Source organism: Schistocerca piceifrons, chromosome X (genome assembly GCF_021461385.2).
Source record: "Schistocerca piceifrons isolate TAMUIC-IGC-003096 chromosome X, iqSchPice1.1, whole genome shotgun sequence".
NCBI classification, from domain to species: Eukaryota; Metazoa; Arthropoda; class Insecta; order Orthoptera; family Acrididae; genus Schistocerca; species Schistocerca piceifrons.
In genome coordinates, this window is record NC_060149.1 from 648,442,573 (window position 1) to 648,466,106 (window position 23,534).

At 41.7% G+C, this 23,534-nt stretch overlaps 1 protein-coding gene across 1 annotated transcript in view; it reads right to left on the bottom strand.

Moving 5' to 3' along the window:
- LOC124721152 (5'-AMP-activated protein kinase catalytic subunit alpha-2) overlaps window positions 1–23,534 on the bottom strand; it is a 172,656-nt gene that overhangs the window by 57,438 nt on the left and 91,684 nt on the right. Inside the window, exons 8-10 of the mRNA XM_047245972.1 lie at window positions 23,088–23,316; window positions 22,899–22,994; window positions 19,599–19,669 (exon numbers count right to left, since the gene is read on the bottom strand). Of these exons, the coding sequence (XP_047101928.1) occupies window positions 19,599–19,669; window positions 22,899–22,994; window positions 23,088–23,316 (396 nt within the window). The remainder of the gene's footprint in view (window positions 1–19,598; window positions 19,670–22,898; window positions 22,995–23,087; window positions 23,317–23,534) is intronic.

Sequence of the window (23,534 nt, forward strand, 5' to 3'; positions counted from 1 at the left end):
ACCAACTTTCATTTTGTCACACAACTCCTTGTTGGTGTTGCAATTTTTTTTAATTTAATTTAATTTAATTTTTTTTTTTTTAATTTTCCTGTCAATGTGTTCTTATTGTCCATGAGACACTCCCATGTATCCAACACTGGATCCCACAGTTGGTCATGTATGATAGGGGTGAGTGTTGGCTAGTTTAAGTTCATATGACACTTCATTTTGGCCCATAAATTTTCAATGGGATTCAAGTCTGGCACTTAAACAGGATGGTCAATCAGGATGACATCAGCCTTTTGCAAAAACCATTGCTGAATGATCTGATTTGTGTGAACCAGTAAGTGGTCATACTGGAACTGGAATCACTCCACTGAGATAATACATCCTCACACTCGGCACCACAGTATGTTTCATGATGTGCATATACTGATCCGTGGTAAGTTGACCACAGATTCGATCAAGTAACACTGCCTCAGGGAGGGGGGGGGGGGGGGGGGGGAAGAGGAATAAAATGACTAGTAGTGGTACCTGCGGCCGGGCACCACATGTTGGCTTGCAGTGTATGTATGTAGATGCACAAGCAGATATACAAAACTGCTCTTATTGTTTATTCAAGGCAGTAGCATCTTGCCATTTCAAACAGATAAATGTGTTATAATGTATAAATAAAAGAATATGTGGTAATTATGTGCACTCACAGATAATCATAACTGTGATACCTCCACCGGGGACCTCCTTTGCTGACTCACACTGCCAGTGGCCATGGAGAAAGCCAGCCAAACCCCATGCGGTGAGTGCCCAAGAAGTGGACACCAGTGCCATTCTACAAACACACAGGGGGTAGGCAGGTGGATGCCCTCACCTCGGTTAAGAATGGACACACTGCAAAGAGTCTAGCAGACAATGAGAAGCGTGTCGAAAACTAATGGACCCCTGTAGTCATTAGGATAGAACATCAAGTGTTCACACATGAAAGCATGAGTGTTCTTCTGGCTTAGCAGCAGACATTTTATCTGCTATAGAAAGCAAGATTGTGTTAACGATTACAGCACCACACAGGCACTGAAAGAAGTGTACACAAAGCATGAAGAATTTGCACAGAGAGGCTTGTGAAAGATGTCAGCCTTCTTAAAAAGATGTTCTCTGTACAGTAAGGATGTTCCTTCTAACTCACATTGCCAACAGACTCTGAACGAAGCCATGCAGCACGAGTCCGTCCAGGACTCACGCAGAGAAAGAAGTGTTGTACAGATGCTCTCACAATAACTTCAGAATGCAGAAAAACATCACAAGAATGTGCCAACCGTGCTGGTGAAATCGTGAGAAAGAGTCACACACTGGCCCATGCAAGATAAGAAGTTTCCACCCTGCACTGAGAGGAGTGGGCACATAACAGAACAGTCATCGGGCAGCATTGCAAGTTGAGTCTGCCAATGACAACGCTGTGAGAGGAGAAAATTTCAAGGAACCTTTGAGCTGAGAGAGGGATGAGGAGTGAAGAGGAAAGTCAGTGAGGCAGTGCAGAAGCAAGAGGACATGATATCTCTTCCATCCATTGCCAACATCCGCCTTCCAACACTGTGATATCACTGCTTTGGCCATGCAACCCACAACGGCCAGACAAGCTGTGCCTGGGCCTCACCGCAACGCTGCGACTGAGATGAGAGCATTCAACTCAGACTGCACAGCTGTAAGACTACGCATCATACTGACACAGCACCTTCTGCCAACAGCACGACACAACAAATGATCTAAAATAATGGTGAGATGATTCATCTATCCTTCCTTGCTTCCCCTCAATAACTGCGTCGTATCCATGCCCAGTCAAATTGGCCCTGAGATTTGTAATTTTGTTCTGTTCTGTGTAAACGGTGCTGAAAAAAATACCTTTTTTTTCGTGTTCTCATCATCTATGCAATCTGTTCCATTTATCACAACCTCTTAATCTCATAACCTTTTGTGTTTGGTTTCATTTATTTGCTGACATCAATTAATTGTTGGCTCCCAGTGTGGGGAGTTCTCATTTGTAATTTTCATGTTATGTGATATCAGAAGCAATTTCTGGAGTTCACTACAGTATATAAAATCATTACAATAACAAAGGAACAAATACACTGCTAAAAGTGTGTTAATGTAGTGCTGCTGCTATTGCCATTCGGGCAAACTGTACACAATCAAAGGTACCCAAGCTTGAGACATGTAAACAATTTTGTTTTGTTGACTGTACAACTCTGTACACAGTAAAGGTATCTGGCAAGTAGAGCTTGAAAACATGATCAGAAAAAACTACTGAGCAACCTTTGGAGTCTTCCTGTTCTGACATTTCTGTATGCACAATGATGAGACTGTAGTGCTCATCTAAGTTACTACAAAGATCCAAAAATCACATATGGAATGCTTTCTTTTCTAAAATTAGGCAAATTTAAAACAATTCTGGGGTCTTAAGAAGTCAAGGTGTTGATTTAGTCCAACCTTGCTCCAAACATTAATATCTGCCTCAACTGTTTCCAAATAGTGGCTTTTTGGAAGGATCTGAAATGGCCTCATTGCTAATGGACGATTACTGAAGTCCCTCCATGGGTTGTTAGTTATGGTATGGTATGGTATGGTATGGTATGGCACAATACAGTATACACACACGAGCTATGGAATGTATTATGTATTATAAATTGCTTGTTGCAGCATGAGTAGTTGCTGTGTGTTGTGAAATGGCAGTGTAGCAGGCTTGGTGCAGAGGCTGGTAATAAGTCTACTTCTCAACACCCATGTAGCCTAACTAATTCCAACATTGAGTAGCTGCTGCATGGTGTGAAATGGCACTGTGCCTGCCTTGGTACAAAGCCTGGGAATAAGATTACTTCTAAATACCCCTGTAGCCAAACTAATTCCTATATTGTGGACTATATCCAATAGCTTTAAGTATGATAATCTGATGGATCCATACACAGCATGCAATCATAATCAAGCCACGGCCACACAGAAGCTGTACTAAATTGGAGCATACAGGCTTGATCTCCTCCCTCTACTCATTGTGCAACATATTTTTAAGATATTACATGTTCTGATGCATTGAATTCTAAAGTACATCAGATTTTGCAGCCACATAAACTTCTGATCAAAAGTGTTGTTCGAAACCTCACTGATGTTAGCATTGCGCGCGCGCGCATACACACACACACACACACACACACACACACACACACACACAGAGAGAGAGAGAGAGAGAGAGAGAGAGAGAGAGAGAGAGAGAGAGAGAGAGAGAGAGTGGGGGGGGGGGGGGGGGGGGGAGACTGAAGTCCCATGCCCTGTTCAGTAAACATTCCATAGAGAAGGAATATCTTTGAAACAATGATATATAAAAATGTTTCTCGTATGAAAGCTGATATGTAAATAATGTTCTTGAACACTATATAATCAAATTTTGTAATAATTTGAAACTTTGCAAGATATCCCACCTCCATTACTTAACTCTGAAAAATGAAGACTTCTGTTACAACATAGATAAAAGAAGCTTTCCAGCTACATACATCCATGAGCAATAAAGCTACTTTCTGAACTACCATTTTTGGGAAATAAGCAGTACACGATGTGCTGTCAAAGTATTTGCAACATATCTAATTAAAATATCTAACCATTCAATATTGGTCTAATTATTTATTTTATTTATATTAGTTTTGTGTTTTAAGTTGTTATTTTATGTTTTACATTCGTTCTTTTTCAAACTACCATTTCACATATATGTATTTTGTTAATTGAAAATAATAAGTAACTCATTATCATGATACAAAATTATGATAATAATGATAATCCATAAGTAAATACTTAAAACACAATGTTTTCTTACACCATGTACATAAAATAACTGAAATTTCTCCACATAATATACTTGATGGAGAACATGACATAAAACAAAATTCACTAGGATTTCAAACTGTCATGGGCGATTCTTCAAATATTCTGATTTATTTCAGTACAATGGTAAGTCTTGGGAAAAAGAATTGATTATGTATTAGCGACTGCAGCTTAATTATATTGTTTCTCAGGTGGAGACTGACATCAAAATCATTCAACAGAACTAGAACTTCTCATGAAGTTCTTCCAACATCAAAAGCTGTATATATCTCACAACTGTGCACGTGTGCCATTGAGCCCTTTGGGATCACCAGACGAACAAGTTTCTTGTCCTCAGGTATGATGCTCTATACAGTTCTTTCACACTGACAGCCCTAAGAATTTAACAATAATAAGATTTTTTTCTGTCACTGGGAAAGAAAACATCTTTCAAATATCTTTCAAGCTGGTTGGACATTTGTTTATCAGATTTCAATTCTGTCACAGGGACATTTGGGGCTTCAAAAAGAATTCTTGAATTCTTGGTCTGAACTCATCATTAGTGTCTTTTAAAACTATGAGAAGGTGAATTGCCAGAGGGAAAAAATTGTTTTGACTATCATATTTGACGGCAAGAAACTTGTTCATCTGGTGATCTCACAGGACTCAATATTACACGTACAGACGTGGTACGTATACAGCTTTCAATGTTAGAAAAACCTTACGAAAAGTCTTTCAGATCTAATACTGTTGAATGATGGTGGTGGTGGTTAGTGTTTAACGTCCCGTTGACAACGAGGTCATTAGAGACGGAGCGCAAGCTCAGGTTAGGGAAGGAGTGGGAAGGAAATCGGCCGTGCCCTTTCAAAGGAGCCATCCCGGCATTTGCCTGAAACGATTTAGGGAAATCACGGAAAACCTAAATCAGGAAGGCTGGAGACGGGATTGAACCGTCGTCCTCCCGAATGCGACTGTTGAATGATTTTGATGTCAATCTCCATTTGAGAAACAATATAAAGAAGCTGCAGTACTAGTACATAACCACTTCTTTTTGCCTCGGCTTACCAATGTACTGAAATATGCCTCCCACAAATCAGAATATTTAGAAGAGCGTTTATGACAATTTGAAATCCTGGAGAATTTTGGTTTACATTGTGTTCTCCATCCTCTGTATTACGTGAAGAAATTCCATTTGTTTTAAGTGCATAGTGCAGGACAATGTTATGTGCTAAGCATTTATCTATAGATTATCATTACTGTAATTAGTTTGTATCATAATAATGAGTTACTTATTATTTTCAACTTATCATTACTGTAATTATTTTGTATCATAATAATGAGTTACTTATTATTTTCAACTAACACAATACACTTATGTGAAATAGTAATCTGATGAAGAATGAAGGTAAAATAACTATATAAAACATAAAATAAATATAAATAAAATACATGACTAGACTAACAATGAATGTTTAGATACTTTAATTAGGTATGCTGAAAATACTCTAAAAGCACACTGTGTACAGCTTAGTTTCCAAAAATTGTATTTCAGACACAGCTTTATTACACATGGACATATGTAGCTCAAAAGCTTCTTTTATATATGTTGTAAAAAAGTTTTAATTTTTCAAACTTAATTAATGGCGATGGGGTATTCTGCAAAATTTCAAATTATTACAAAATTCGAGTATACAGTTTTCAAGAACATTAATTACATATCAACTTTTATATGAGAAATATTTTATATATATATATATTTTCATTTGAAAGATATTCCCTCCAAATCCAATATGCCAAATTATCTTTCTGGGTGTATTTCACCCCTTAAAAGTGAAATTGGGCAAGAATAAAATAATTAATAATAATAATAAATACATAAAACTAAAGAAATATGTATTGCATTATTTCACCCACCAAGTTTCATCACAATTTGTTGTGACTTGCCAATCTTTCAAAGTGCCGCCGCGCAGTTACGTGCGTCCTCTACATGTGGCGCTGTCTGCCAGCCCTGCAGCAGCCACGCCACCTAAGCGGTCAGCCAGCCAGCGGCCACTAGACTTGGACTCAGTGCTGATTTGGCTGTTACAGTGTACACACGTCTTTCTTTGTTTACTTGATCTGTGACTAACATGTATTGTATTGTCCTTGAAATATAATTGTTAAACTTGACGTTATAACAATTGGCGATGAAGTAGTGAATTTTTCTTTTTCATCGTTGACCCACAGGTTTCCATGGCTACTTTAGAGTAACTATTGCAAGGTCTCATTGAACAGCAAACCCTTCTCACATCTGCAATTCGTGATTTCGTTGTGGCATCCAATGCGGGGCGTCTCTCGTCATTGTCTCTACCTGCTTTTCCTCTTTACGACGAGACAGCGGAAGACTGGTCTGATTACGAAAAACGTCTTCAACAGCACTTCTTGGCATTTCATGTCGCAGATGACCAAACATGTAAGTCTCTGTTCCTTTCATGGATTTCACCTCAAATGTATCGGTTGTTGTTGCAATTGGCTCCTTTGAAAGATCCTGCATCTCTGTCCTTTGCTAAAATGTGCTCACTTCTGTCCGTGTATTTTCAAAAGCATACGCATGTGGTAGCCTCTCGTGTTGCCTTTTATCGTTGTCAAAAACAACCGAATCAATCCTATCGTGCTTGGGCTGCTGAACTTCACGGCTTCAGTCGAAAGTGTAAATTTGTTACTGATGTTCACAAAGAATCCTATGTCAATTCCATGGTACTGGATGCTATTATCCGGTCGGCGCCCGACGAAGAAGTTAGGCAACGTGCCCTTCAGTTGGCAAATCCGACTCTAGATGAAATCCTATCCATCACTCAGGCAGGGGGTGATGTCGGGGAAATAAAACCTCTGTGTGCTGTTGAAGAGTGCGGAGTGTCCCCACCGGCCGACGTGGCTGCAGTACGCTCCCAAGCGCAGCTTCGGCCTACCCATAAACAAACCTCTAAGAAACTGCAGCAAAACCCACGGCAACTTTCTTCATGTCCGCGGTGTTTTACGAAACATTCCCGGGAGGACTGTCCCCAACGTTTGGCCGTGTGTTACAAATGCAAAAAGAAGGGTCATGTGTCATCCGTTTGCAAATCCGACCACAAACCTGACGTTCATGAACGTGATGCTGATTCCGCTTCTGTGTTGTCTGTCAATGGTACTTCTTCACTTTCAGGGAAGTTATTCCTCACTGTCCAAATCCTTGGTCGGGATGTTCGCATGCAGGTGGATACTGGTTCTGCTGCCACTATCATCAATACTCAGACGTATCTTCAGTTGGGTTCTCCAATCCTATCACCTGTCACTAGGCAATTACGGACGTACAACAAACAGAAGATTTCTGTCTTGGGACAATTTAATGTTGAGGTATCTTACAAATCTGTTGTTCGTACTGTTCCCATATTTGTGGTCAACCATAGCAACGCAGAGAATCTTTTTGATTTTGATGCCTTTCGCGTTTTTGGGTTCTCCATAGATGACTCTGTCAATATCGTCTCTGATGCTATTCCTTATGCTCAACTGGATTCCTTGTCGACGACATTTTCGTCCCTTTTTTCTCCTGGGTTAGGCCGTGCAAACGACTTTGAAGCTCATATCACTGTCAAACCCACTGCTTGGCCTAAGATTTTTCAGGCTCAGCCCATTCCTGTGGCCGTCCGTGATGTCACTTCCAGTGAGTGGTCCTCTCCTGTCATTGTCGTTGCTAAGCCCAATGGTGATATTCGTCTCTGTGGCGATTTCAAAGCCACTGTAAATGCTCAATGCAGCATCGACACTTACCTTATGCCCCGACCTGAAGAACTGTTCACTAAACTTGCTGGAGGCCAGTATTTTTCTAAACTTGACCTGTCAGAAGCTAGTCATCAACTTCCTCTCAACGCTGCTTCCTGGCAGTTTCTGGTCCTTAACACACCTTTCGGCCTCTATCAATACCAACGATTGCCATTCAGGGTTGCCAGTGCCCCTGCTCTCTTTCAGCGATTTTTGGAACAATTACTGCTCCCTGTCCTGGGGTGTACAAAATTACATGTACTACATTGTTGTCAATGGCGCCACCACTGAAGAACATCTTCAGAATCTGCGCACACTTTTTTTTTGTCTTACAGACTGCCGGTCTTAAGTGTAATCTTCAGAAATCAAAATTTTTTTCAGGCATCTATCACGTACTTGGGGTTTCAACTCTCTCGGGATGGTATTCGTCCGCATCAGCAAACTGTCGCTGCGATCGATGCCCTTCCTCGCCCTACACCTGTTAAGAAACTGCAGGCCTTCTTGGGGAAAATAGCATACTATCACAGGTTTTTACCATCTGCGGCTTCGGTGGCTCAGCCGTTGCATCACCTGTTGCATAAAAACGTGTCTTTTCACTGGTCCGCATCATGCGATGTGGCTTTCCAGAAATTGAAGACTATGCTGAAACAGGTCCCGTGCCTGGCTACTAATCAACCTGGCCAACATCTTGTTCTTGCCACGGACACCTCTCAATACGGGGTTGATGCAGTCCTTGTGCACCGTTTTTCTGACGGTTCTGAACAACCCATTGCTTATGCCTCCAAAACGCTCACGGGTGCCCAACAAAAGTATTCTCAAATTGAAAAAGAAGCTTTGGCCATTATTTATGCTCTTCATAAGTTTGGTATTTTTCTCTACGGATCCAAATTTCATCTTGTTACGGACCACAAACCACTTGTTTCATTGTTTCATCCATCAATTTCACTTCCCGACAACCGCCTCCAGCATTGGGCTCTTTACTTGTCTCGTCTAAATTATGAGATTCGTTTCCAGCCGACGGCTCAACATGCAAAAGCTGATGCACTGTCTCGCCTTCCCATGGGTCCTGATCTGGCATTCGATAGGGACGAACTTTTGCGTTTCCACCTGGATGTTGCCGAGCAGCGGGTTGTGGACGGGTTCCCCATCACCGGGGACCGGCTGGCGGCTGCTACAGGTTCTGATCCTACCCTCTCCCGGGTTTTACGCTGTATTCAAAAGGGTTGGCCAGATCATCTGTCCACTAAGACTTCTGATCTGTTGCGGAACTACTACGCTTTGCGTTACCGTCTCACGGCTAGGGATGGTGTTATCCTCCTTTCCACTGACAATGGTTCGCCGCGTGTTGTGGTAGCTGCGTCTTTGTGTGCTTCGGTCTTGCACCTCCTTCACCAAGGGCACTGCGGTGTCTCTCGCACAAAATCTCTGGCACACCGTCATGTGTACTGGCCCAGCATCGACTCTGAAATCTCACACACGGTCGCTGCCTGCGGCCCTTGTACATCACAGGCCGCCGCCCCGAAGTCACCTTTGTCACTGTGGCCTTCGCCTGAGAAGCCCTGGGAGCATATTCATGCTGACTTCACGGGACCTTTCTTAGGTACTTATTGGCTTCTCGTTATTGATGCCTACTCTAACTTTCCTTTCATTGTCCGTTGCACGTTGCCTACCACCGCGGCAACCACCAATGCTCTAGCTCGCATTTTCTCTTTGGAAAGCCTTCCCTCTACTCTTGTTACTGATAATGGTCCGCAATTTGCCTCTTCCAATTTCGCAGATTTTTGTGCCCGTCACGGCATCACGCATGTCACGGCCCCTCCGTTCCATCCACAGTCAAACGGTGAGGGTGAACGACTGGTCCGCACATTTAAGGCTCAGATGAGTAAACTCCTGACTTCTTCTGCTGCTCATGATGCGCTTCTCCAATTTCTGGCTTCTTACCGTTTCACCCCCATGGGCGACCACAGCCCGGCTGAGCTCTTACATGGCCGACAGCCCCGCACGCTACTTCATCTTCTACGGCCTTCCACCTCACGGCTGCCGGCGACCTTGTATGGGTACGGAGATATGGCAGGCGGCCAAAATGGTGTCCTGGCCACATCTTACGACACCGTGGCTGACGCCTGTATGAAATCCAGACGGACATGGGTGTTGCAGTGAGTCATTCGGACCAGCTTCGGTCTCGTGTGCCGGCAAGGCCTGTTCTAAATGCTGCTACAGCACCTTCGGCTCTACCTGATGCTCGGGATCTTGGAATCTCTCATTAATCACAACGCAGCCCTCTCACCATCATCTCGGTGCCAGCACAAGAACTAACGGCATCAGGAGACGTGCCCATGCAGGAACCAGATGACCATCATCTGTCGTAGCAACTCTACTCACCTGCTTCTCCTACGGACGCCGACACATCGGCCATGTCTCCTGTTGTAACAACCGGACCTGCCACAATGGGCAGATTGGGGCACGGGGTCCCAGCAGATTCAACCCCCACGTCTCCTGTCCTCTCGACCCACAATCATCGGGGACACTTCCGTCCATACGGGAAGCCTCCTCCTCGACACTTTACAGCCAGTCAAACAACACCTATGGATGTTAGCAATCTACAGGCCACCTCCATCAAGACCAGTGCAAAAAATTCAAAGGGGGAAAAAGTGTTGTGACTCACCAATCTTTCAAAGTGCCGCCGCGCAGTTACGCGCATCCTCTACATGCGGCACTGCCTGCCAGCCATGCAGCAGCCATGCCACCTAAGCGGCCAGCCAGCCAGCGGCCGCTAGACTTGGACTCAGTGCTGATTTGACTGTCACAGTGTACACACGTCTTACTTTGTTTACGTGATCTGTGACTTACATGTATTGTGTCGTCCTTGAAATATATTTGTTAAACTTGGCGTTATAACACAATTGTTTATTGACACTTGGGAATGTTCCCTTGTTAGTAAGGATTCCTGGATGGCCGAGTCCACATAGACCATCATCACAGAAGGTTTGGCATACAGAGCCACTGTCAGCATGCTGACTTATCACACTTGCAGTGAGATGCAAAGTCGGTGCAGGGCTGTCTTACCTTGCAGCAGATCCTTATCTCCTTGCCACCATTTTGTGCTGTCGCCAAGATCGACACAATCCACGGGTGTGGAAATGCTTTCTATTCTAGACAAAGCATAGTTGGTAATGTTGTTTGAACCATTTACTTGCTGACTGACATTGTAAAGTTGGTTGATGATTGGGGTAAAGGACTAAACAGTGAGATCATCAGTTCCTTGGTCAAGAGCTCATTCATTCAGAGGTAGTTATGTCCACCAGCAATGTTCTTGGATGAGGAAATTACTTAGGAGTAGTAAAAGTGAGGCACTGAAGGTAATACTGATGCCAGAGATGAAAGAATGATTTACAGAGATGTAAACGTATATAGTTACATAGGTTAGAGCAGACAAATAGTCTTCCAGCACTCAGCCATGGCGAGGAACCCCCCACCACCACCAACCCAATTTCAGGTGAAAGCAGTGGAGTAATGAGTACTTTTTAGTCAAGAGATCCAGAAAGGAAAAGGTTAAAAATGTATTGGATATCAGTTGGACCACCAGTAATAAAACAAGATGAGAGAAATAAATGGCTGTCCCCCAGGGCTCTGCACATGCAGGGGGCATGCCCTCCCAGCTGTCCTCACCTCTGATCCCTCATAGACAAAGCACTGAAGAGGAAGACAGCACCCACTAATCAACAGAGTGCTATTCCTAAAACTTCAAAACAGGATGCAGCTGAAAAAGAAGCTAACTGCCTAAAAGTAATGAAAACAGAGGAAAGGAGGGATGAGGGGGCAGCAGGCAAAGTGGTCAGGGTCGAGGGTCTCTTTGACCCAGCACGTGGCAGGAGATACCCCAACCCAATCTGTCCCGCTCTCACCCCATAAAATGTTATATCTGGAAAAAAAAAACAGTCACAGAGAAAAGAAAGAACCAGTTCAATTGTCCATGAGTTGTCTGACAACATGAGAGATGAAGAATTCAAAAGACCATGCTCAGCAGGGTCAGCCAGAAGGAGGGGGCATTCCACCAAGATATGAGCAATTGTCAGTAAGGCTATACAACTACAATGCACAACAAAAACTGTGTGTTAGTCAGGTACGACCAATGTAGAGGCATCATACAATGGTGGATTCCTTCTGGGAGGAATGGAAGGAAGAGTACACTGCAGCAGCAGTCTCCCCGACAGTGTGGTGTTAGGTGGCAATAGCCCACCAGATGATGTTCTATGTCTGAGTGAGCAGAGGCCTTCGTTGCACCTTCAAATGCACTCCTGGTGTTCTCAAAGTGAATGGGGGATGAGTAATTAAGTCTCTAGCCAAACAGCTGGCCAGTTTGTTCCCTAGGATACCTACATGTGTGGGACCCAGAAAAAGACAACTGAGCAGGCAGTACGATCAAGTTCAGAGTGAAGGTCATGAATTACAGATATCACAGGGTGACAAGAGTAACAATGTGAAATGGTCTGGAGTTTGCCCATGGGGTCACTACATATTAAAAGGCAGTCAAGCGAGGCCCATTTAATAAAATGGAGGTCTCTGTTAATGTCCCTCAGTTTCATTGAAAAAATGCTAGATATTTCCAGCAACAAATGGTGTTCCTGATTGGAGGGAGATGTAAAAGCATAACCTGCCCCATACATGGTTTTAGAGCTTTCAGTGTAAATTCCACTCTGATATCCTGAATAACTGAAAGGAACAGATGCAAGAAGGTCTTGAGGGTGGCTGTGACTTTTGGTCTTCGAAATATAAACATCATTTCAAAAGTCCTGCACACTGCACTTGCATGACCATTTTGGTGGTGTGATCAAGCTAAAATTCACATCAGCTGTGAGCAAGACTTTAGGCATGATGGTCATATGTCTTTGCTGATTCACATGGCTGTGTCGTGAGTAATTCAGTTTAAAAATGAAGTTGATATGGAGTCAGGTCAGATTACACGTAATGAACAGTGTTCCTACATCACAATCAAATATTTACGTGAAAAGAACCCAACGGAAATTTACAATGCTTTGAGAGAGGTGTGTGGGAGTAGTGTAGTAGATTGTAGCACAGTATCATGGTGGTCTGCTCATTTCCAGGAAGTTTGGGTAAGCACAAGAAGTGCAAAACCGTCAGCTATAGCAGACTACATCTCTCAGGTAATTTTTAACATTTTGAGAGAAGATTGATGAGAAAAATGTGAGAAAATTGCATATGATCCCAGAATGTCTGTCACTTTAATTTACAGAATCATAACTGAAAAGTTAAAGATGAGAAAAGTTGCTGTCAGATTGGTTTCACATGACCTGAGTGAAGAGTAGAAAGCAGATTGCAGAAGAATTGCTTCAGTGTTATCAAACACACAGAGAACAGATTCTGAAAAGCGTTGTTGCTCTTGATGAAACCTGGATACAAGATTTTGAGCCAGAACTAAAGTCTCAGTCTTCGTAATGGAAAAGTTCCAACTCTTCATGTCCAAAAAAATTCCGAAATTCCGCCACCAACAATCAAAGCTGACATTGATGATGATGATCTTTTGGTATGAAATGAATGGAGTCATAGCAGCAATGAACAGAATGCCCCATGGGATGTCTGTAACACGTGCATACGAGGGTGGTTTGAAAAGTTCTCGGAATCACCACGAGAGGTCAACACTAGCGCAATGAGTTATTCACGTGTTATTCATTGGACTGTTGCCTGTAAACATGTGCCACATCAGTGATCTTGGAAGGGAGCTGTGGCAATGATGTGGCTTTGTTGTTGTTCCCGTGTAGTGATTTGCGAAGACTGAAAAAATATCGAGATTTGTGCAGTGATGAAGTACTTCGTAAAGAAAGGTATGAAAGCAAAGGACATTCCTGTCGATTTACAAATACACTGGAGGACTCTGCTCCTTCATATTCTACTGTTGCCAAGTGGACAAATGAATTTAAATTTGGTCGGTAGAGCTTAGATGATGATCTGCGCAGTGGTCGGCCAAGATGTGTCACTACGCCGGAAATCATTGCAAAAGTGCACAAAATGGTCATGGAGGATCGCCGACTGAAAGTGCATGAAATTGCTCACGCTTGCCAGATGTCGTCTGAAAGGGTATATCACATTCTAACTGAAGAATTAGAAATGAAAAAATTATCTGCAAGATGGGTACCACGACTCTTGATGCTGGATCAAAAACACATGAGAATGGAGATATCGGAACAACGTTTGGCCCATTTTAGGAGGAACGAACAAGATTTTTTGTGCCAGTTTGTGACCACAGATGAAAATTGGGTGCACTACTATACCCCAGAGACAAAACAACAGTCAAAGCAGTGTAAACATGCTGATTCTCTGCCACCAAAGAAAGTAAAGACAATTCCTTCGGCGGGAAAGGTCGAGACATCGATGTTCCGGGATGCGAAGGGGATTCTGTTTGTAGATTATCTCCCACTGGATGAACAATTACTGGAGAATACTACACTAACCTCCTGGACAAACTGCAACAAAAGATATACGTACCACAGCCAGGTTTTGCAAGGAAGAAAGTCATCATCCATCAAGACAATGCGTGTCCGCACACATGTGCCGTCACCATGGCAAAATTACTTGAACAAAGGTATGAATTGTTGCCAAGCCCACCTTATTCACCTGATATGGCTCCATCAGACTTCCACCTCTTCCATACACTGAAAATTTTTCTTGCTGGATGAAGATTCACTTCAAACAAAGAATTAATAGCCGGAGTTGACAACTATTCTGCAGGCCTGGAGGAAGCTTGTTTTCGAGATGGGAGCAAGGCACTGGAATATCGCTGGACCTAGTGCATTAATCTGCAAGGAGACTACATTGAAAAATAAAAAAAAGTTTCACCGATGTAAGAACTTTTTTTCTATTCTGTTCTGAGAACTTTTCAAACCACCTTCATACTACGAGCTGTTTCTGCAAAATGTTTTGCACACGAAAATTTGTCAAAGAACGCCTGACATACTTGCATTTGGTGTCATCATTTTGCACAATAACACATGCCTGCATATTGCCCTACCAGTGAAAGAAATGCTAGACAACTACGAATGGGAAATACTTCCCAACCACCATACAGTCCTGATATGAGCTCACCCAACTTTGATTTGTTTCCCAAACTGAAGGAACAACTCCACGGAAAACATTTTGATATAACTGATGAAGCTTCCCATGAGGTGACCTGAGTAATCAGGAAGCTCAACAATAAAGGTGCCCTGCTAGGAATACAGAATCCCACAGTGTGCAGAATCCCACAGTGCGCAGAACCACTGAAATGACCCTTGTAGATTGGTCCTAATTTATTGCCTGGGTACCAAGCAAAGGGGGTTGTGCGAGAAAACACAGGGATTACATTCTAGGGAGGGTAGGCAGAGATGCTGGCAGAGGGCTGCAAGGCACATTCCAACTGGTAATCCTGTGTGAAGATGAGTGTCACTGGGTCAATGTCACTTGTACGCAAAATTAATAGGATATGTTGTATGATTGGGAAATTTTTGAATGCATAGGTGAGCAATAGTTGGTTCCATGGGAATTGAAGTGGAAAGAGCCTCAATTTGGCAAGGAGACTGTCTAAGGGACCAGTCCGGAAGGTGCCTGTAGCCAGTTCAACTCCACAATGATGGATTGGGTCTCACAATTTCAATGCCAAAGGTGCCACCGAGGCGTAAGCCTAGCAACCATAGTCAAAGTGGGATTGGATCCGAGCCTAGCAGACAGGAAGGAGAGTAGTGCTATCCACATCGCAAGAAGTGTTGGCAATGAAGCAGAGAGCATTAACTTTCACATGCGGTTAGTCTTTTGTTGGCAAATATGGGGCAGCCAAGTCAGCTTCTTTCAAAGAGGAGTCCCACAATTCAGGACTGTGCAACAATGTCCAAGTACTGTGTATCCAAGCAGAGTTCTGGATCACGATGGACCATGGTACAGTGACAGAAATGCATGAACCTTGTTTTTGCAGGAGAGAACTGGAAACAATAGGATAGGGTCCAAGCAAACGCCCATTGGACAGTGCCCTGGAGCTAATGTCTAGCCAATACTACAGAGTGGGAGCTGTACCAAGCGCAAGTCATCGACATACAGTGCAGGCCTGACCAGTCCGGACACTTAGTACAGAGGTCTGTGGGACACCGTTCTCTTGGACCCATGGAGAGCTGAGCGAAATACCATCCCTAATCAACGCCAACCGGTGGGCTAAAAACTGACGAGTGAAATATGGTAGGGATCCTCAAAAGCCCCGGTCGTAGAGGACAAGTAAAATGTGATGGCAGCAGGCATTGTCATATACCTTACGTTTGTCAAAAAAGACTGCAATGAAGTGTTGGGGCATTTACAAAAAGCCTATCAGACTGCTGTTTCCAACCTAACCAGATGGTCAGTAGTGGATTTTTCTTCCTGGAAACCACACTGATACAGGGACATAAAGCTTCAAGATTTAAGAAGCCAGCATAATCGCTGGGTAACCATCCTTTCAAGCAGTTTGCAGAGAATGCTGGTGAGGCTAGTCAGCCAGTAACTGTTGATGAATGTTGGCCTTGTATTGGAAAGATGATACGATCTTGACACGGCAAAGGGAAGACACTGTTCAACTAAAAACAGTTGAAGACCCTGAGGGGATGGAAGTGTTGAGTAACAATCGGATGTTGTATCACCTGATTATGAATGGAATTACGGCCCGTGGCCATATCGTGAGGCAAAGTGAATGGTTCATTACATAATTCAGCATGCTGAAGGGCAAAGGGAAGGGGAATGTCTTCCATTTGTCATTTACATATCCAGAAGGCAGGTATGTAAGAAGAGAATGCTGATGCCATTACAAAGATCTGTCGTTAATTGCAAATTAACATTTAGTGGTTGATTTGCACTGGGAAATAGTTATTTTGAGGCTGTGAAAATATGAGTCAGTGGCCGATGGTCTGTATGTACAACGAAAGCATGCCCTTCCATCTGACAAAAGTTCTGTGTAAAATATTGGCCATGATCACTGAGCATCTGTGATATTTTTGGAGAATAAACCCAGAGGCTGCCAATGCCAATTTACATTCTGTAGTGGCGTGGCAAGACAGCCAAGCCACTCGGAGGTAGCCGAAAGGCACGCGTTAAGCTCACACAGATTGGCGTGAGGTCTGGAACAAGGTAAAGTAATTATCCTATAAAGAAAAGAACGTAGTTCTTGGAATACTTAACTTTAATCCACAATTGGAGAACATCGCTCTTGTTTAGACATTATTACACTAAATATAAACTGGTAATGGCGCCTTGCTAGGTCGTAGCAAATGACATAGCTGAAGGCTATGCTAACTATCGTCTCGGCAAATGAGAGCGTATTTGTCAGTGAACCATTGCTATTAACGTCGGCTGTACAACTGGGGTGAGTGCTAGGAAGTCTCTCTAGACCTGCTGTGTGGTGACGCTCGGTCTGAAATCACTGACAGTGGCGACAAGCGGGTCCGACGTACCGGACCGCGGCCGATTTAAAGGCTACCACCTAGCAAGTGTGGTGTCTGGCGGTGACACCACATTTTCTGTTGTAGCACAGCACCAACAGCATGAGAAATGGCATCTGAGAAAATAGCTAGTGGGGTGTCAGTGATCAGATGAGCAAGGAGGGCACCTTGTGTGAGGCTTGTCTGGCAGGCTTCAAATGCTTCCTGTAGTTCATCAGTCCAAATGACAGGCATGGAACCATGCACTTTGGGGCTGGCTGGTACAGCACAGAGTGGTGCTTGGGGTAAAAAATGATGGTAAAAGTTTATCATCTGCAGGTACCGATGCATTTTGTGTGCCGTTTTTGGGGTTGTGGAAGAGATACGTGCAGTGATGTGCTCCATAGGCAGATACATACATGTTGCGATAACCCAAAATCCCAGAAACGTCACTTCGTTAGCACAAATGACACATTAACCAGATTTATGAAGATTCCATAGTCACCAAACCATCATAAAACTAAGCGTATGTGTCTTTCATGTTCTCCTGAGGGTGATGATGCCACATATTTGTGTATGCAAAGCAGAAGTCTATTTCCCACTAAACTTAACCAATAAAGTGCTAGAAAGTCTGTGCTATGTCCCATACGCCATAAGACACATATGCTAATTCAAAGAGTCAAACGGTGTAGGTATTGCAGTTTTCTGAATGTCCTCTGATTCCAGAGGTATTTGGTTATAAGGTTTCACTAGGTATTCAGAGAAAATTAAAATTTAGAACAAAAATGTGAAATGTCTTCTTGTTAAATGAAAAAACATTACTGAATTTTCTTATTTTGAATATTACCTATATTAATAATACTGTCCCATCTCTAGAAATAAAAATGTTGTTTATTTTCTAACTGAAGTTTCACATTTATACACTAAACTTTAATTTTCACCCAATTAGTAATAAAAAATAAAAAATCTGTTAGTTTAGTTGAAAAATTAAGATTCAATATTTTGTTATCCAACATTTCAGTTTGATGATAAATACAGAAGTGAAATAAAAATAACTACTAGCAACAATCAACCTAGCCAATGCCATTACAATACTAGAATGTTACACACTCACCTACACACATGCTCCAAATGTTTTAATTTTATTCTCAACAGTTTTTGGAAACTTCAAAGTCATTTTTTTAGTGTTTCTGTGACATGCATCATACTGCTTTAAGAAAGCAAATTATTTGAGGTATAATAACAAAAAGATTCTTTATTTTTTCCTGGCATGTACAAAGACTTCTCAAGTGAACATCCAGATCTTTGAGATGTTGTTGTTGTGGTCTTCAGTCCTGAGACTGGTTTGATGCAGCTCTCCATGCTACCCTATCCTGTGCAATCTTCTTCATCTCCCAGTACCTACTGCAGCCTACATCCTTCTGAATCTGCTTAGTGTATTCATCTCTTGGTCTCCCTCTACAATTTTTACCCTCCACGCTGCCCTCCAATACTAAATTGGTGATCCCTCGATGTCTCAGAACATGTCCTACCAAGTGATCCCTTCTTCTAGTCAAGTTGTGCCACTATCTATCTTTGAGATAGATAAACACAATATTTTGACAACAGATGGAGTTGTCATTATCATGTACTCTGATGGATGGAGGTTGAAATGTACTCATGGGATATCTGCTCCCATCCTATCTCCCTCAGTGGACAACAATGGTGGATCAAAGACTCTTAACTAGGTTTGCAACATAGCATGGTATTACATATGCTATTACTCTGACCAGCACCCTTAGTATTTCCATGCCCATCTCTTTTTGACATTTGTGCTTTGATTGTTGAATTCTGCGAGTGACTTCTGACTGTGAATTCTGCGAGTGACTTCTGACTGTGATGGCTGCCAATTCTTACTTATTAGGAAGACACTGGAACTGATTCTGCACTAAACAAAACTTATAACTGTTTTTCAGGTACCAAAGATCATTAAGTATACCCAAATTTACCTTTACATTCAAAGACAAATAATCAATGTTAAATTTTCCTTCAGTGTGCTACTAAGTGTTCAGATAACCTACGAAAAAAGCTTCCCTTCACAGTTCAGTATTTTATAAGTACGTTAAGGCACAAATTTTACATTCTGGTAAAGATTCATTTTATACATGCTTTGAAATGGAAATCAAAATGTCCAAACTTTTGCTTGAAATACTCTTAGTATTCTTCATTTATCAGATTTTATGATATCCGGTACACAAACTTACCGCAGCAAGTACAACAAAAAAAAAACACTAAAATACTGATACCAAGCAGAATGGCCATGATTTTATCTGTCATCACACAATATATAAGAAACAATTTTGCACTTAAACACTCTGAACACAATTGATACTTGACAGCTAATTTAAGAATTTAGCTGCAATTTGCTTTATCTGGCATTCATGAAAATGTAATACATCACTGCAAATAGAACAAAAATATGAGGAAAATATTGCACTGGTGTAAAATGTTGAACAAGTAATAAAAAGTATTTGTAAGTTCACCAACCACTGAAACTGCTGAATATTTAAAAAAACTACACAATTCAATACTCACATAGTTTAGCGCTTTCATTGCTCTGTAGACTTCATTCATAATGTCGTTGGGTTTGCTCTGTGATCTAATACCTGTAAGAGGTAATAAATTCAACTTGATAAATTCACACATATATTTTTCTGTAACTTGTGTACAAGTACTGTGTCTTGAGTATGGAACCATCATCATTAATTTGGAAAAAAATGGTTACCTTTGAAATTGTCCATTGCAAGAAGAAAAAACTTAATAAATTCAAGAAATTATTTACATTCTACTAACGACAGCAGTTCAACTCCTCACATCAGTTGCTTCAAAAATGTAGAAATAAAATCATCTGATGCTTGTTGCATAACAACATAGGCCTTCAAATTTTGCTTCAGTGATTCTGATTCTACATTTCAAAAAATGGTTCAAATGGCTCTGAGCACTGTGGGACTTAACATCTGAGGTCATCAGTCCCATAGAACTACTTAAACCTAACTAACCTAAGGACATCACACATATCCATGCCCGAGGCAGGATTCGAACCTGCGACAGTAGTGGTTGCATGGTTCCAGACTGAAGCGCCTAGAACTACTCGGCCACCTCGGCCGGCTCTACATTTCAGTCTTCTTGCTGAGGCCTTCTTCCAGGAACAGGCCTCACACTGTGACATACTAACAGACTTGCAGTATTTCCTGCTTTTATTGCCATAGATGTTGATAGTTAGCTACTGAGTATGTTGCCATAACTCATGGAAGCATGTGATGCTGTACTAGTGGCTGTAGGGTAGAGTATGAGAGAGGTTGGGCATAAAGAATTCTTAAAAGAGCATGAGTGAGCTGCACCTCAAGCAACCCATCAAGTCAGCCATAGATGAACACACTGAAAAATGTGGTCAGGATTTAGACAGTGCATACATTCACATTTTATCAAAACTACTGTATAAATGTAAACAAGAAGTCAGAGAGGCAGTCAGAATTACTAAATGCCTGGACAGTTTCAATTGTCATTGGCACAAACAAGATGCCACTCATGTTCCGCCCTCCAGCCACCGATACACTGGTAAACACTTCCACAAATAATGGCAATATCATTCAATAACTAATTATCAAAATATGTGGCTATAAATGGGGAAATACTATCCTTAAACTAGCACAAGTTTGACTGTGCTCTAAAGTGTGCAGCCAATTCTTGGAACAAGGGTATTACTCAAGAAATTTAATATCAATATAGTTTACAATAATCTCCCAAAAGCTTTATGCACCACTACTTATTCACATTAGATTTATAAGGACACAAAAAAATGGAAAGATAAGTCAATTTTTATCCTCCTCCCTTGCTCACCTCATATATGTGGATAAAGCAATGTTTCCAGTGAAGGTTGGTTGGTTGGTTGGTTGGTTGGGGAAGGAGACCAGACAGCGTGGTCATAGGTCTCATCGGATTAGGGAAGGATGGGGAAGGAAGTTGGCCGTGCCCTTTCAGAGGAACCATCCCGGCATTTGCCCGGAATGATTTAGGGAAATCACGGAAAACCTAAATCAGGATGGCCGGACGCGGGATTGAACCGTCGTCCTCCCGAATGTGAGTCCAGTGTCTAACCACTGTGCCACCTCGCTCGGTGTTTCCAGTGAAGACTGTATGTCATGAGGTTGGGAATATGGGCAGGAATCACCTACACAGCTGGCTTAAACAACAATTTCTGTGTTCCCAGTTTGGATCCACACCAAATATTTTTCGTGAAATGTTGGCATAAAATCATAACACGTGCTTCATATTAATTTGTAATTTAACTGCCTCTTTTAATGCAGTGTCGTAGGAAAGTTCTTGTAAAATGTAAATACTTTTTGATTAAAGAATATCACTCACCAAATAGCAGACGCTTGAGTTGTCAATAGACACACACAAAAGGACAGAAAACTTGCTAGCTTTCAGAGTGTGTAGGGGCATAGTAGGTGGGGGTGGGGGGGGTGGGGGGGTGGGGGAGGTGTTTGCTCACCAAAGGATAACTCCGAAAGCCAGCAAGTTTTCAGAGTAGTAAAATGGTTACAGAATATATAAATCACAAGTTTGGAATGTCACCATCGCTGTATGCTCGATGGGCCAGCTACGTAATCACTTTGAACCATATTTTCTTTTCCTTTCCAAAGCTGCCATAGCTCTCAGATTCGCTCAACATTGGACTTTTTACACTCTACTGGTTTCTTTTTAATGCAAACTTTCCTCTGGCTTGCTTTTTTATAATTCTGGGAACATTTGCAAGTCATATGAGATGAAATCTTTCATTATTTTGTAATTTTCAATTTAATAACAATTTTCATTTATATTTTGGAGAATATTTTTGTTGTCTCACTTTGGGTTCTAGTAGTGCCCTGCAAGCTCTTCACAATGACAGTGTCCCAGCTAAATGCATTTCCATGCTACACCAATTTATAACTTTAGACAAAGATAATTTGTAACAATTATATCCATGCGCCTGCACTGGTACGACGACATCATAGGCAAAACAAATACTGCATGCACACATGTACAGACATGATCTATCCATTGTGGACTCAACCACTGTCTACACATTATTAGTCTCATGGTTATTAGCAATTCAAATCTGATGGTATTCTATCAAACTAGAAAGTGCGACTGATGAGAGAATAGTTGTTTTCATGTCAAAAGTTTTAGGGCAACATATGTTGCCAATTACTGGAAGAGATGGACACAGGTGTTCCCACAGCCTGCACTCCAACATGACTGAGAAACAACTGAGAGGTAACATGCTGTTATTTAAAGCCAAGTTCCACACCTGGGACTAGATATTGTCTCTGATGTGCATTTGTTTTCTGAAGCCCGCGGCCATTCCATGAGATGTAGATTCCTGAAGGATTTTTCTGACAGATGAGATGACCAGTGAGATCTTAATAAAAGGTGTGCCAAGCACAGATTCAGTAGTAGAACCTATACCTATTAATTAATGTTCCAATAAATGATGTATGTTTCATGGAATGTTGAAACAGGAGCCAGAAAATAACTGTGCACCACAGGCATAGAGCATGCTGGGTGTAGGACAGGGAGGATGTCTGCTGCACTGGAATGAGGGCGTAGACAACCGATTAGGCAGTCTTTTTTACATTTATATTTTCACTCATCAATCAACTGTCTGGTGGTATATAGTTTCAATTCCACTGAAATAATTCTATGAAATCAGCCCTTACAATTTCACCACTATGAAAATCCTCATTTCATTGCAGCATGAAATATAAATATAAAAATAAACATAACTTATTTTAAAATTTAACAGGAAACTGAAGTGACTAAAATAAATCTACAATAGAACTTCAGACTTACCTAAATGCCACTTAGCTCTTTTGACTGGAGTTCCTCTAGAGCGTCTGTCAGTTGCCCCACTATTGCTTGTAGCAATAGCTTTGTCACGAATGGCAGCTAATAAACATACAATCACAATGTTAGAAACATTTCATTATTGTAATTATAATGCTATCATGAAATAAAAACAATCAATAACGAGATACTTACGAGCTATTCTTTCAGGATGTGGTCGAATAGGACTAGGATTCAGCTCATTTGGGCTAAATGAAACAGGTGGAGGACTGCTTGCAACATAAAAATCTTTGAGCTCTGCCTTTGCAGCTTCATCGGCAATTCTTTTATTGTCAATTATTAAATGGTATGCAATAGCAAGCTGATCATGAGGATTACCACTCAGCAAGGCATTGTGAACTTCATGTTCCTTCACACCAAATTTCTGTAAGATTAACAAAGCTCATTAGCAGGATAACACACTAGATCAGACCACATAAGAATGAATTTAAAAGCTGGAAGGACAGAAGTGTCTATTGCTTTATACACAATTCCCTGTGGTATTACTGTGAAACAAAACTGAACCTGAAAATGAGTTAATGGTGTGGTAGCAATGTCCTCTTACTGCAATGCTTGTTAGACCGTTTATCATTACCTTTCTTC